This window comes from Coffea arabica, chromosome 7e, assembly GCF_036785885.1.
Source record: "Coffea arabica cultivar ET-39 chromosome 7e, Coffea Arabica ET-39 HiFi, whole genome shotgun sequence".
NCBI lineage: Eukaryota > Viridiplantae > Streptophyta > Magnoliopsida > Gentianales > Rubiaceae > Coffea > Coffea arabica.
Genome location: NC_092323.1, coordinates 11,665,789 through 11,681,025, shown reverse-complemented (window position 1 = coordinate 11,681,025; position 15,237 = coordinate 11,665,789). Strand labels below are relative to the sequence as shown.

The following is a 15,237-nucleotide window of genomic DNA, read 5'->3' as shown; positions in this document are numbered from 1 at the left end:
AGTTACTCCTTATCCAAAGCACACCTTTTCCTCATTTTACTGTTAATTTCACGGATGAGATTAAAATTTGCCCTCATATATGGTGCTTCTCGTCTCCTAAGTTGTAAAAAACCAAACCTCCCTACAAGTAAATTTTCGTTCAGACAAGTTTTAATTCTTTAACGAACTTTTTCGATCAGATCTTCAATAACTTAAAAAAAAAAAAAAGACACGCGTGCGCGCGCAGAAGTTGAAGCTGAGATATTAAGCCCAAAGGTTAGTTGGGCAGAAGATGCTCGGATGATAGCCTAGAAGCCGTAGACCACGATGAAAGTAAGACCCTAGTAGATAAGTCCAGCTTAGGCGCTTCAGGCCCAATTGTTTTTAGGAAGCGATGAATGCTAGAGAATTATTTGAAATTCATAATAATGCATCACTTTTTTAATAAGGTAATGTATGTGAGATAAAAAAATAATTATAAAAAAATTACAATCATGTTTACAATGCAATCAAATAATATTTTTCAAATAACAAATTATTCAATCAAACTTGTATTTTGCAAACTAGTGAGTAATTCTAAGCTCATTAAATCACACAGTAAAATTTGCATATGGTAGGAAAGACAGTTAATTTGAGACAAGTTAAAATAGTAGTCTGGGAAGAACTCTTAAATTTAAACAGTGAAAAAATTTGTACGTATGGAAATCCTTAGTTTAATTTTTGCGATCCAACTTTATTTTTAATTGCTTTACTAATCTACCCACCCGGCTTAGTTAGGTTTTGAAAGTAAATTTTTTCACTTTTTATGAGAGAGATTGGCTGGATTTGAAATTAACTTTTACCAATTGGCCGGATTTGAAATTTAACTTTTACCGACGATTCTCTCTTTACCATGCATGTGTTACAACATACAATAGTGCTCGTCTTCTCCATTAACAGGTGTTTGTTACCACTTACCGCCTCTTACTGCTACTAGCATCTGTGGTTTCTCTGCATTTGTAACTCGGTGGCACGGATTGTGCCTTAGTTCAGTTTACTGCAACAACGTCCGCAGCAGCATGTGAGGCGTAATTGGTTGCTTGTATGTAGTTGTTCAATTTGAAGATTGGACTTTGGCTCAGTTGATAAAACCTGATTGATCAATCACTCTCTTAATACATATCATATGCTCAAATTCCAGTATTGATGTGAGAGCTACATGTGAAAAATCCAATAAAGATTACGTTGGTAAGAACTCTTACAAGTAACCTCTAATTGCAGAGCATACTACTCCTGCTTGTAAGTATGAGCGAAGTCGAAATTCATCCAAATGTTATTCAACAACGAGCATAACTTGTAATAGTAATCGAAACTAAATCCATTCAAACTTTATTCGAAAAAGAAAAAGTTTGGGATCCTTTGGAGGTCACTAGTCTACTATAGTTTCACCTGTTTGTCTATTTCAACTGCTTTTTAACAACTTGAATATAGGGTAACGTCTAAAATTATCTTAACAGGAATGGAAAATTTTCTTTGAGCTATAAACGAAAGTACCGTAGACTTTCTGCTTTGTTTTTAGTGATCTGGCAACTCTTTTTTCCCTTGTTTATCTGGCGGATGCACAGTGATATTCAACCAATTTCTGGGGACAGATAGTACTGTTCACACTCCGAAATTTTGGACCAAAATCTTTGTCTAAAAAGTCCATATAAATGAGATTTGTGATTGTTTTACTACTTTCTTGGAAAAAGTCTGGCCACCAAGGCAAGCAAGTAAAATACTAGATCCTTTGTGTCGGGCAAGGCTAAAGGCGCAGCTCAGGCCCAATCGCACGAGGAGATTAGGTACTTTAAATGGTAAACTGGGGCGTTTAAAAGTTAATGTGACCCATTTCCAATAGCGGAGATATCTTCTAACCCGGGAAATCAACATCCAACCTATGTTTTCAGAACCGGACCGGGTATCGACTCCGCCGAAGTCAGGGATCAATGGGTTCGACTGGGGGTCGATAGGAATCGAACCGGATGACGTCATAAATAAAAATTATTTAAAAATTAAAATATTATATATAAAATATCAAATAATATGTTAATATTAATAAAGGTATATTCATATATATTTAATGTTTCAAATATATTTAACAAGAAAATACAAAGAAATTAGAACAATCAAGTAGCAATTTATGTTATTTAATAAATATTAACAAGTTTAGAATTAAAATTATGAATTTAATTGAAAAATAACATCAAATTTTAGGACAATATTTATAAAGTATGAAATATTTGAGGTATATTAATAAATTTTAACAATTTAGGGGGCCAAAACATAATATTGAAAAGATTGAGTTTTTTTTTAAAAAAATGCCCATTGAACCGGAAAAATCGATTTTTTCCCGGTCAAATCCGGTTTTTGACCGGACTTTAAATTTTCGGTTTTTTACCATGATTCAGATCGGACACTTGGCCGGTTCTCGGTTTGATCGGCCGGTCTGGTCCGAGTTTCAAAACAGAGCATCCAACAGTTGGTCGAAAGCCTTTTCAACTAATAGCTTTCATATCCTTTACATAGTTCTACAATTTACCAATTCTATGTAAAACTATGCTCGTTACATCACATAGCAAATCTGCATATAGTAATAATGTGGCAGTAGCAAAAGGTGCAAGTCTGACGAGGACAGCTAGAATAAACTTCTGGTGTCTTTTTTTTTTTTTTTAAACTCCCTCTCTTCCCTGTCCCTAATTCCTCCTTATCTCAAATTTGGCTGCCAAATTCGAATCCTGATCTGTTAGGCGAGACATTAGGTCCTGAACCAAAAGCCCCATGACTGTCGCTTAACTTCTCCAATGTCTTATTGAACTTTGCCAAATTCGAATCCTGATTTGTCATGCGAGACATCAAGTCCTGAACCAACCATCCCAACTAGATCTCCGATGTAACCTTGTGAAATATTTTTGTCACAAGTTGTACAATAATTTTATGTGATACTTTGAGTGTTCCCTCTTACATCAGGAAAAATGAAAAGGAATGATTTTTCCTTTTATAAATTTGAGGCTTGTCAACTAACAATTATTAATAATTTCGACTTGAACATTTTAAACGTACAATTACAGTGTACAGTCCTTACGCGGGTGGGTGGAAACGTATCGTGCAATTGGGCAATTTTTAGACCTCTCCAATGTCCAGACTCTATGGTTGGGTAATTTTTAGAACGAGTAACACCAGACACTGAAGTTATTCAATTCTGCATATCACATTAATTATATATAGGCTAACTGCTAAACTAACCCAATATATTGTTATGTTAATCTACTTTGCTTACTTGAGTTTTGGAAATTGTATTTTTTTTTCCATTACTCATAAAAAGATCATTAATGAATCTTCACTTAGTTCCTTATGATTTGAATTTGTATTCCGTCAATTACAATTTTAGTAAGGTGATAGCATGGTTCAAACCTGGAATTTTGTGTACGCTGGCGCTTCAATTTTTTTTATTCCTTGGACAATTGATATTTTATCTGATTACATGCACTGGCTTATCCATTCCTTCAGAAGCCGACACTTACAGGTCCCAGCTCGTTCTTTTTTTTTGCAGAATTTTCTTTGGAATTAATTTTGTTGTATCCAAGGAGTCATGAATCATGAATGAGGTGCTAATTAAACGGAAAGTTTTTCCGTCTTACCGTATTAACTGCAGAAAGTGACAGAGTATTTGTTCCCATCCTAGTTTTGGAGTCTAGCGTTGGCAATTGACGCGCCACGAACTTAGTTTGTGGTTGGAATTTCTTGCGATCTTTGCAATTTCTTGGTCCTCCACAGTCCTTCAGCCTTCAACCCCTACCTATTACAACTGGAATGCTGTAACTTAACTCTGACAAATATATAATTCCGCTGTATTCTCACACTCCTGAGTCCTACCTCCTCTCTTGATTGTAATCTCCTTTTTGACCAAAGGGTGAGTGCCACCTAAACTGCTGCTTTTCTGCACTTTCTTCCACTATTTATTAACTGTTGACATTCCAGACGTTTTAGTTGAACCTGCTTAATCTCTTCTTTGTGGGTTTTGTTTATTCTTCTCAACTAGTTCTTGAAGATTAAAAGTCGAATAATGCATTTAAGAATTGATCGTGGCAATTTAGCTTTCTGTTTGGATTCTTGCAACCCTGTTTGTCTGTCTGGCACCTGTTTTTATGTGAAGCTTAATTGTATTTAGACTAGTATAATATTTGATTAGGCTAATATCTTTAATTCCTGGGAAATCTTTTTTGTAGTGGATTTGACTATCTTGGTTACCAAGAGATGTGAAAATTCTGTCTTGTAATAAGACTAAGGATATCTACTCAGTAAAGAAGATATCTTAGTTGATTGAAAGAAGACGATGAAAAGAAGATTTGGTTGCAGTTATGGTAATATTACTAGCGTATTACCACATCTCATGTTGGATTCTAGTTAACCTACCTTTGTTTTGAGTATTCAACGTCTTTTCAGTTCAATTTCTCGAATGTCTGCTCGGAATTGTGGCATATTTCATCAGATAAATTGAGATTTCTACTTAATGTGTCAAACTTTGCCAAATTGTTCAAATCGAGAAATACTTCCAGAAAATAGGGATTTGGAAATGACTTCAGCTAGCTTTGATAAAGCCTAATCCTTAGAAAGATATCAGGAGACTACAAAGAGTTTTCACCATATCAAATAGTCAATGCCTGAACTATAGCGTCAAGTTGTTTTGCAGTTGATTTCAAATGCCGTTAAGATGCTTGTGAAATGCTGCAAATTCTACTAATGAGCTTGTAAAACAAATAATGCTTGTGAAGATTAGTGTCAACTTCTCTAAATTAAAATTTCTGCATTTTTCCTTGGAGGTGAACTGTAATTCAATTTTTTTTTCATTTGTTTCTGCTTTTAGGTTTTGCTGGGGAAAAGGCTATCTTGAATATTCTGCTTGCAATCTCGTCATCTCTTGACTACTGTGGTGACATAGGTCTCAACAGGGTTTTCATTACCTAATAGAACTATGGCTTACAACGGCATTGCTTATTCATCTGTACAATCACCACAGCATAGTAAATTATCCGCCATTAATCAAGAAATTGATCCCAGCAGACGAAGCAATGGACACCTCTCTCTTTTTAAAATGACGTTCTCTAGCAAGGGCTTCTGGCATTTACGGGGAAAGCTAAATAATTTTGTTGCCTTCTCCCGTGGACATCCTATATCATGCCATTCAACAAAAACTTGCAATTCTGAAACAAGAGAGCGTGTCAGACACTTAGATGATTGTCCCGATGTATGTAGGTATGAATGGTTTATTTCCATTCAGATATCCTATTTAGCAGTCATCTATATTGCAGTTCTGCTTCTTGATATTGCACTCACAATTTGGGAATTCATGTGACTTTCCTACATAATTGCAACTTTTGATACATGAACAAAATAAATACGGTCTCTTTTAGCACACGTGACCCAGTATATAATCTATCAGATTTCAGAACTTTGGGAGGCTTTCCACCAGACTATCAATTGTCCCAGATGTGAAGTCAGTAGTCACCATTAGGCCAATTTAATCATGAGATTGTCGTGCTTGGATCGTCTAAAAAAAACATCTACAAATTACTTGTCAGATTTTGGTTGCATTGACATTCCATTCTGCTTTTCTAAATTCACAGTGTTTAGATACTCAATGAGATAATTCACCTTTCATGTTGTCAATGAAATTATGTAGGAACAGAATCTCAAAATGTATGTAGTACTTGTACTGTTTCTCTTTCTTCACCCCTATCCAATGTCACGGTTTTATTCTTTCCACATTTTCGATTTTTACCATGTTCAGTGTAGAATCAATTGTAAATTACTTTAATTCTTATGTATCAGAGAACGAGTTGAAGATGACCATCCTGTTGGGCTTCGAAGAACTGTTTCTTCAAGTCAGGGATTAGCTGAAGCCTGCAAATATGTTTGTAATGATGCAAAGTTTGTGAATGAGAGGGCTAGAAATGACATTGTATTGCTTTCTCGGTAAATTTAATCCCCAACTGTTCTTGGATAAGCTTTTGCACAACAATTGTGGGTTCAATGATCACATAATTTTAACTCTTCTTTATGTAGAAGTGTTGTTTTCAGGATATTTCTTTTATTCTATGGGGAGTCCTGTTGTTTTCTTCCTTATGCCTAAAACTTTACACTATTACTAGTTCAAGGCTCTGAGATTCGCATTTCAGAGATACATAAAATTCAGTTTTCAGAGATTGCATTGGCATAGTCATGGTTAACTTAGAATCTTGAAACAATTCCTGAGCTATCTATAAAAGATAAAGAGATGACTAATATTTGATCAATATTTTTTATGGAAATCGGACCAGCAAATAAGTCCTTATTCTTCATTTCTCAATATTGAAGGGTAGATTGAATTATTTGAAACGTATCAAACAGTAACTTTTTGGTAGATTTTCTCCAACTTTTTGACCATATTCTTGCATGAAATATGTAATACATTTCTGTTCACAAGCTATTAACAATACCTAGCATTCAAGTGAAGCGCCTGCTGACAGGATTTTCTTTCTGTTAGAGGCATAATGAGATTGGATGCCCGTGCACGCCAAGACATTGCTTTTCTTGGGACAGAGTTCCTCAAGCTCGATGGTAAAAGTTCCTCAGCTGTCCCTTTAGCTCTAAGTATGATGAAGAAGAACAAACACAGCGAGTTCTTCACATCACTATCTTCCCGTGTTGATATCTACTAGTTTATGTAGGAAAAAGAGGCTTAAAAGACTGTTTGAATTGATCTTTGTGTGTTGACCATCTGAAATGTTGCCTTTCTCCCTTTGTTGTACTTACTCTTCTATTTTTGGTTTCTTTACTTGTACAATTTGGTTGCATTTAGGAAATTTCCTTATTACAAATGCAAGGACCGAATTCCAACATATTGAACTTTCTTCCTGACCAAAAACTAAAATGAAAGAAATATGTCAAGAAGAAAAGGTCACTGTGAAGTTTCGTATGCAGGATTGCTCAAACGAAATTCATGGTCCATGTCAGATTTGTCATTAATTAAGTAATCATCAGTGTATTTAGAGAGTTGACTTCATTTCTTTGATAGCTCGGGCCAGGGAAGGTACTGAGAAAATTGACCATGACGTAAAACGTAAAGCTGAAAGGCTTCATCACGTTGCCATGGTAAGGGATTATGATCCGTCAAATTGTCACTGAAATTAGGATTTTTTTTATTACTGGAACTATCTTTTCCTGGGTAGATTTCTGAGTTGTTTATGTTTTCCTCGCCAGATTCTGAAAAACAAAGCTCAATCAAAGCTAAAAAGTGCTGCCGATAAACATTGGAGTGATGGTGCTCTAGAGGTTTGCCTATTGTCACTTGCTGCAATCTTGATTTACGGTGTCAATGTTTGGGGGGTAGCATATTGTGATTGTTTATTCATATTGGAATGGATGGTATAATTAGAAGGGCCTCTTTATTGTCCCAAATGGTATCCTCCTTGCAAAGGAGGCATATTTAGTTAATGGGATGCAATATTGCGGCCACATTAGCTGCACTACATCAACCGAATGCCTATCTTTTTCTGACTGTGTCCTTGATCTAAAGTCAGTTTTTGTCTTTCCTCTTTGATGTCGCTTCGCCAAATGTTGTTAGGTGAACTTATTCATCTCACAAATTCCTGTGATGTTTTATTTATTATATGGTTAGCATTGTTATAAGCACATATAGTTACTATTTTTCATACTCAGGCTGATTTAAGGCGTGCTGACTTTGCTGCCAAGCAGCGAGCTATGGAAGATGCACTTATGGCTCTGGAGGTATTCATTCCAATCACCATATATTTTCAGATAAAGTGACTGGTATACCAAAATTTTCCTCTAAATTAAGATTGCACTTTTCCCCTTTTAATAGTTTTTTTTTTTTTTTTTGATAATTTTGCAGTTGGTCATGAATATTCACGACATGATGGTGAGCAAGATGTACAAGTTGTAAGTTCCCTTGTTTGTATCTCAGCCTTGCAGTAAGTTATTGTCATAAAATAACTATCAGAAGTTAATCATACCTTGAATCCCCGCACATGTTCACTCTGTGGAAGGCAGTCCTTCAAACAGCAAAAGAGATTCTCTAAACAAGAAGGCAGAGCAGATAACTCTTGAAAAGAATGGAAAAACCCTTGACTTCCTCCCTGGTGAAATATCTGCAGATCGTATTACTGCTATTCAGGTTATTTCTGAAACTTCTGAGTTTTGACTATCATTTTAGAGAACCCTCTTTATGCATGTCACTCGTTGATGTGAGGAGAAGGTTATAACATGTATCACTTGAGATCTTCATGATGGATGTACAGGATGCTTATTTGAGCATAGCATCTGCACTGTCAGAAGGTGATGGAATTGACTATACTGATCCTGAGGAGGTATGATGTACGGGATTGCTTGCTTTAAAGTTGTTAATGTGCTTGATGGAGTTCAGACAAATTTCTTAGCCATGTACGTCCTATTTTCTGTTTGGAACAGCTAGAGTTCTTGGTTGCCACTCTGATAGATCTGGACGCAATGGATGGCAAAAGCAGTGTCTCGCTGTTGGCAGAGTGTTCAAGCTCCCCTAATGTCCAAACCAGGTAATGATAGCATAGGATCAATTGAATTACAGTCCATCATTTCATTTTTGTGGTGAAAATTCTACTTTTGCTATGCAGTACCACTAGGAGATTAAAAATTCTACTAGGTTCTAGCATGGAGAGGGAATATACTGCCATATTAAAATGTTTTAAAACAGTTTCATAATGCATTCAGCTGCATATTCCCCATCTTCTAGAAAAAATTTGAAAATAGTCCTGTATTTATATTTGTACAAGTATATGTGTAGACAATCAATTAGGACGCTTAGTTTTCGGCATTTCTAGAGCAGTCTAAGCAAGGTGGTGGTTGAAATCTTAATATCGTGCATATTATTAGAATAACAGGTCAGTTCATCTATGCTGTTAGACAATTCTTTAGCTTGATATACAGGATCTTGCACTAATGTAGCTTCATTTTGGGTAAGTTTGGTTTAGTCCTTGGCCCTTGTGATGGTTTGATCCAAACAGCTTATGCAGTCTAGAACGTTTCACCTCTTTTTTGGCTAATCATGTAACTCAGAGTCACTTCCCCTGACCTCTCTACCATGACTTTGAACCATTCCTTAAATTCATTGTTTTTCTATTCTTTATTGGACAAGAGTTTCAGTTGCTAGTCAGCTTAATTGTTGGTTTATACTCTCCAATTTCTATAATCAAATCGAAGTCTCTTAGCCCGTAAGAAATATGTCTACTGCTAGGATCCAAGTCTGCCATCACCATAAATTGATAACTGAAATGCATCTAATATACCATACATTACAGCAAATAAGAGCAAATTGCCCGAGTAGCCACTAAACTTTTCGAATAGCCAACTCAACTATTAATAGTATGTTAGTACTCACTAAACTATCAAAAGTGTAAGTAAATTTTGGGCCATTCCATCTAATTTCACCATTAGTTCTATCATACCTAACTATTCAAAGTATGTCTCGTGAATTGTGCAGACCATTAAATCTGGCAAAGTTAATGGTGGAATCAGACGGAATGAACCAAAATTTGTACGTTTGATAGTTCAGTGGATAAAAGCATATTATTATTAATAGTTGAATAGCCAAATCTTAACTATTCAAAAAGTTCACTGGGTACCTGGTTAATTTGCTCCAGCAAATAATATTCTGAGGGAATTGACTGGTAGTTGAGCAACTCTGACAGTAAGCCTCAGTGGGGAGTAGGAACTAATTTCAAGCTTACAATTTGTTCCTGCTTATATTGATTCCTAATCTTTTGTTTGTATTCTCGTTACAGAATTTGGTTTATTTAGCTGTGATGATAGTACATTTCTTTATTCTTCTGAAAATTCTGACGTACAGGAAAGCATTAGCAAATGCATTATCAGCTGCTCCATCAATGTGGACTCTTGGAAATGCAGGGATGGGAGCCTTGCAGGTATTTTTAGCTTTCTTCTGGCTGCTTCCTTCCCCTTCTTTTCCTTTTCATTCTTTTAGCCATCTCATACGTCCACATCCTATTAAGGGTCCTTTTATTCTCCCGCCTACAGAGACTGGCTGAAGATAGCAATCCTGCAATTGCTGCTGCAGCATCTAGAACCATCAATGAATTGAAAAGGCAGTGGGAAATAGAGGAGGGAGACAACTGGAGGTTCATGGTGAACCAAACACCAGGAGAGGAGCCGGAGAGGAATGAAGATAATACAGATTAGGGGGGATTCTAAATTCTTACTCTAGATAGTAAAGGAGCTGCTGCATCGTTGGTTGATCATAATTCATAAATTTCCCCAATCAAGTCTAGTGGTGTAAGGAGTGACCTGTTACCTGTGACTTTGGAACTAATATACTGAGATTAAAAGAAATAGAAAGAAAGGTTTTCTCCCAAAAAAAAAAAAAAAAAAAGGGAAGGAAAGAAAAAAATTAAAGAGGGAGGAGGGTGAGGGGTGGCAAAACTATCTTCTATATGTTGAATATTGCTCTCGAGTACATGGACAGCTAGAAGATTAGGAATGTTTTAGTTCAAACACCCATTATGAGAACAAAACTTAACTACCTTGTATATCAAAAAGCCGTATTAAGTCACACAAACGTGCATTTCATCATGTAAAGCAAAATAACTAACCCAAAATTATCTTTAAAAAACTCAGCCAATTTGTAAAGAATGCGAACCGTGTGTTGGTTTCAACTTTTCATAATATCATTGAAGTGACATGATTTAATCTTTAGAAGTAAAAATTAGATCACGATACAAAGCTATTAGCAGCAAGAAGGTGAACAACCATGGTAGAGTTCTTTTGGCAGTTACTGTATATTGCATTTGGAAAGAACACATGGCATGGGTCGGGTACCATTTGGCTGATTTGACTCGTATCTTCCGATTAAGTTATTTTTTGATCCTTAGCTATTTCGCATATTAGTTGGTATCTGATTATCGGATACCTGTTGTTGAGATATGGTTAGGTTAACGGTATCCTTCTCGTCCTGCTGGTTATTTTTTTAAAAAATAATTTATATTAATTTAATTTTATATTTTACATATTCATCTAAAATTTAGCAAAGTTTTTTCAGAAAAAGTCTCTTGCCAAGAACAAACGTGCAAAGAGAATATAAGAAAAAGGAAAAGAATTAAAAGGATTCAAAATAAATGAAAATCTAAAATAAGTAGTACCTTTTTAAAGATATATATATATATATATATATATATATATTACATCAATTAAACTCTTTTCTAAAACACATAAGATCATGATCTCTATAAATAAATCTTGTAAACAAACTATAATCTCTCATATTTGTAGTGTGATTTATTCAATGAAATTACTTAATTAGATCAAAAAAATATTATTTTATAGTATATTATAAAAATAAAAATAAAAAAATATATATATATACACACAGGAGGGTCGAGTACTCACAGGTCCTTAATCCTGTGACACAATTCTACCCGCATATAAGCATGTATCAGTCTCTCTTTTGACCAGGTCAAATAATACGGATCAGGTACTCCATTTCTTGGATCAAATCGGATTGGGTATAACGAGTTTTTGGATCCACATGTAATTTTGCCCACCTCTATAATAGACCAATTAAAAAGCAGAATTTTGAGTGAGTAAGATATTATTAAGTTGTTCTCCCTATAAATTTAAGAAGAACAACGCAAACTAATGGCTCCAAGGGGTTTGGTTATCACCTCATCAGATTTTTACCTATTAAATGCTTCAAGTTGGGAGGTTTTGATAATTAGTTTGTGAGAGACTTGTGCAATGATAAAATATGCGTTTTGTGAGTTTCTGGTTTTGTGCCTCGGGCACGCCTTTTGTATTCTGTATTTGCATCTCATCAGGCACTGATAAATCCTTACTCGCCCAAACCCAAACCCAAAAAAAAAAAAAAAAAAAGAAAAGAAAAGAAAAGAAGGTGAACAACTTATTTCACACGAAAAACTTTTACAGATCAATCTGAAATTGTTTTTGCATTGGCTCCATGTATACATGCTACTTAAGCGATAAACATTCTTGGTTCTGTTTATATTTTATTTCCAAAAACCCAAACTTTCAATCAGTTTCTTTTAACTTGTTTATCTGATTTTAGCCAAATTTCCATCCTCGAATGAATGTATCTTGCCCCCCAGTGTATTATGCTACCTTCATTTCCCTTTATACTTCTCTTCTACGACAAATAATAGCCTCAACTTAAAGCGTTGTTTAGGGTAAAGAATTGTACCAAAGGAATTAAAATTTAGAACTAATTAGTCACACTCAGGACAAACCAAACCCCTTCATGCAATGCAATTCATCCAAAATTGCTTCCTTATGCACGTCACCAATCCAATCCATCTGAATCCTCCATCAAATGATTCTCACCCTCCAATGCTTTTCCTTTCCTCCAATCTCAACCATCCACATTCTCCCAATGGATATGACATTATTTGGAAAAAATTGTTTGAAAGAACGGTGTAGCACTTTTTTTTATATATTATAATGTATATGAAATAAAAAGATAATACAAAGTGAATAGTATTTTTTTATGCAAATTATAATAACCAAATAGACTCCTTATTTTTTCTTTGATTTTGCAAATACGAGTATACGTAAGCAAGGTCCTTTTGTACTATATTTTGATCTCGAAATGTTAATTTTTGTACTTTAATTAAAAAAAATTATTGTGTCATTAGTACAGAATAGAGTTCATGGAATAAAAGTATATCTTTTATAAATTAAAAGAATTATTGGGACATTAAATTTGAATAAAAAAGTTGAAAAATCTAAACAGTGGGTTCTATCATATTTCTATGTCACATTAATGATTTTGGCAAAATTGTTTGGAGAAAGTATATAGGTGATAATTAGGTGATAAGTTTTTTCTGAAAGGAATTAGGTGGAAATTTTAATGTCTATTTTAGTGGGCTTAGCCCGTTTTGTCCGGGCATAACATAAACTAGAAAACCCCCAGCTAAAAGAAATACCTATTCCACTGTCTTCTCGTTTTGGACTCTTGACAAAATTTACACACTCCACACACACACACACACACACACTCTCAGTCGGCGAAGAAGCTGTTTCAATGGCGACTGAAGTTGGTAAACCTCCCTCGCTCCCTTCATACCCACAGGTAAAAGAAAGCCACAACCCAAATCCAGAAAATTCCCCATCAAATTTCAAAATTTTTTGCCCCTTATTCTTGTGCATGTACTGCTAAGAAATTGAGCTGACCCCTTTAGTGTGTTTTTAATTTCACAAATCTGCTAAAATTTCGTAAGTTTTAGGTTTCTTCTTCTGATTTCCAGATGAAATTCGTGTAGGTTTTTCAGATTTAAGGATGATCCCTTTTTTCTGTCTGATCTTCTTTCCATATTTAGGGAGAAAAAGCAAAAAAAAAAAAAAAAAAAAGATTGCTGTTTTATCTTTCGTGCTTGGATTTTTAATTTTTTACCTGAATTTTGCTTTTTCTACTGAATTACTGTTCTTCATCCAAAAATTGAAAATGGATATTTTATGAAATTTTCTGAAAGTGGGGGAGAGAAAAAGAAAAGAAATTCCCCTTTTTTTTTTTTTTTGTTAAAGGGGAACTAAAGAAACGATTTTTATGTGACCCTGTTGCATTTGCAGCTAAAAATGTGTGATGTCCAACTCTAAAGTTGCTGGTATACCGTCAGTTTGGACCACTCCCCAATATTTCAAATTTACTGCATTTTTCCCTTTTTCCTTTTCCCAAGTTCGATTAAAAGAGCGGAATTTCTGTCGCAGATGATTTTTGAAGCCATGAGTGCATTGCAGCAAAAAGATGGTGCGAACAAGACAGCAATTTCCAAATACATAGAATCAAGATATGGAGACTTGCCAGCTGGACATTCGAACTTGCTTTCAGCCCATTTAACCAGAATGAAAGATACTGGTGAACTTGTTTTCTTCAAGAACAATTACCTGATTCCTGATCCCACTGCCCGTCCGAGGCGGGGCCGTGGCCGGCCCCCAAAGCCTAAGGATCCTCTGGCTCCAGGGGCAGTGGTGCCTTCTGAGCCAAAGTCTCGTGGCCGCCCAAAAAAGGACCCCAATGCAGAACCTGCTCCTAAGAAGCCGAAGCCGGTTGCCCCTTCCGCTCAGCCTGCTGTGTCGAAAACTGGGAGGCCTAGAGGTAGGCCTAGGAAGGTGCAGCCTCAGTCTGCAGGTGGTGGTGCGGAGGAGAGCTGAAATTTGGTTTATCTGATGAGATGCTGATGATATTATTAACAATAATATTATTATTATTTGGAGTTGAGTTGAGACTTGAGAGCGGCCTTCTTTTGGTTCCGAGGGAGGTTGGCTTTCAAGTTTCTGTAATTGGTGGTGACTTTTGTCGTCGTCTTTGTAGTTTAATTCTTAGAATCTTAGATGCATGTAAATTGGGAAGTAGTACCTGGTATTGCTACTGGGATCAATTCACCTAACCATTAGGAATCATCCATTTGCCATTTGGTACTCGTATCGTATGCCGCCTATCTTATCTAAGGAATTGGCTTGCAGATTGGTTCTTTCTTTTGAATCTTTTGTTTGTTCCTGTCGCGATGATCCTGCCCGATAATTGTATGTAAATTTGCATTTATTCTTTGGCAACTATTCGATTTCCTCCAAGTCCAAGCATTTGTTTGATTGCGGAGAATGGAAGTGGAATAGATAACGACTAGGATGATGTTTGGACTTTGAACAGTTTGAACTGAGGTTTCAGTAATCACTACTATATGTAAAGCCAATGTTCGGACCAGTATCTCTTTGCGGATGGTGCTACTATTATTCTGTACAGACTAAAGCAACAGACGGTCAACGAAGAATGACTGATGTCGGTTGCTACATCTGGTGTTTGTCGTCGAGAACAGTTTTCTGGGAAAAATACTACTACTTTTTTCTTTTCTTTTTTTTTTAATTTACGTAACTGCACGTCTAATTTAACATAACCTACTGTTACTCCTGCTCAGAGGGGAAGCCTATTCTAGAAGATCGGAGGAACTTACATTTAACCTAATCCAATCTACTTCTACTCCTACTCAGAGGGGGAGCCTACTCTAGTGGATCGGGAGAACTTGATGGGATTGAACCACTACTAGGGGTTGAAAAATACTGACTACTACTTGTTAGCTTCAAGTATAATCGTTGATTCTTTTGGATAATGGGTGAATCTTGTGATATTTTAGATAAAAGGTTGATTTGCAAGGAACTTGTAAGGTTATAATTTGCACGGACCGG

General features: G+C 35.7%; 2 protein-coding genes across 5 annotated transcripts; both read left to right on the top strand.

Moving 5' to 3' along the window:
• Nucleotides 1–3,770: 3,770 nt before the first annotated feature.
• On the top strand, nt 3,771–10,501 carry LOC113701899 (senescence-associated protein SPA15, chloroplastic-like). Of its 4 annotated transcripts, none has more exons than XM_027222788.2 (14): nt 3,771–3,910; nt 4,227–4,361; nt 4,865–5,253; nt 5,830–5,973; nt 6,524–6,597; nt 7,055–7,131; nt 7,240–7,311; nt 7,699–7,767; nt 7,892–7,938; nt 8,050–8,173; nt 8,298–8,366; nt 8,467–8,570; nt 9,881–9,956; nt 10,069–10,470. In XM_027222788.2, exons 3-14 carry the CDS (start codon nt 4,973–4,975, stop codon nt 10,228–10,230), a joined length of 1,299 nt encoding a protein of 432 aa, XP_027078589.1. In that variant the 5' UTR covers nt 3,771–3,910; nt 4,227–4,361; nt 4,865–4,972; the 3' UTR covers nt 10,231–10,470. The 4 variants fall into 4 exon arrangements, with proteins under 4 accessions (XP_027078589.1, XP_071915691.1, XP_071915692.1 ...); XM_072059590.1 differs by having other exon boundaries at nt 10,044–10,313; XM_072059591.1 differs by lacking the exon at nt 5,830–5,973 and having other exon boundaries at nt 10,069–10,501.
• Nucleotides 10,502–12,962: 2,461 nt separating this feature from the next.
• On the top strand, nt 12,963–14,539 carry LOC113698464 (HMG-Y-related protein A-like). The gene is made up of 2 exons (XM_072060511.1): nt 12,963–13,129; nt 13,765–14,539. The coding sequence occupies exons 1-2, from the start codon at nt 13,082–13,084 to the stop codon at nt 14,206–14,208; spliced, it is 492 nt and encodes a 163-aa protein (XP_071916612.1). The 5' UTR covers nt 12,963–13,081; the 3' UTR covers nt 14,209–14,539.
• The last annotated feature ends 698 nt before the right edge of the window (nt 14,540–15,237 follow it).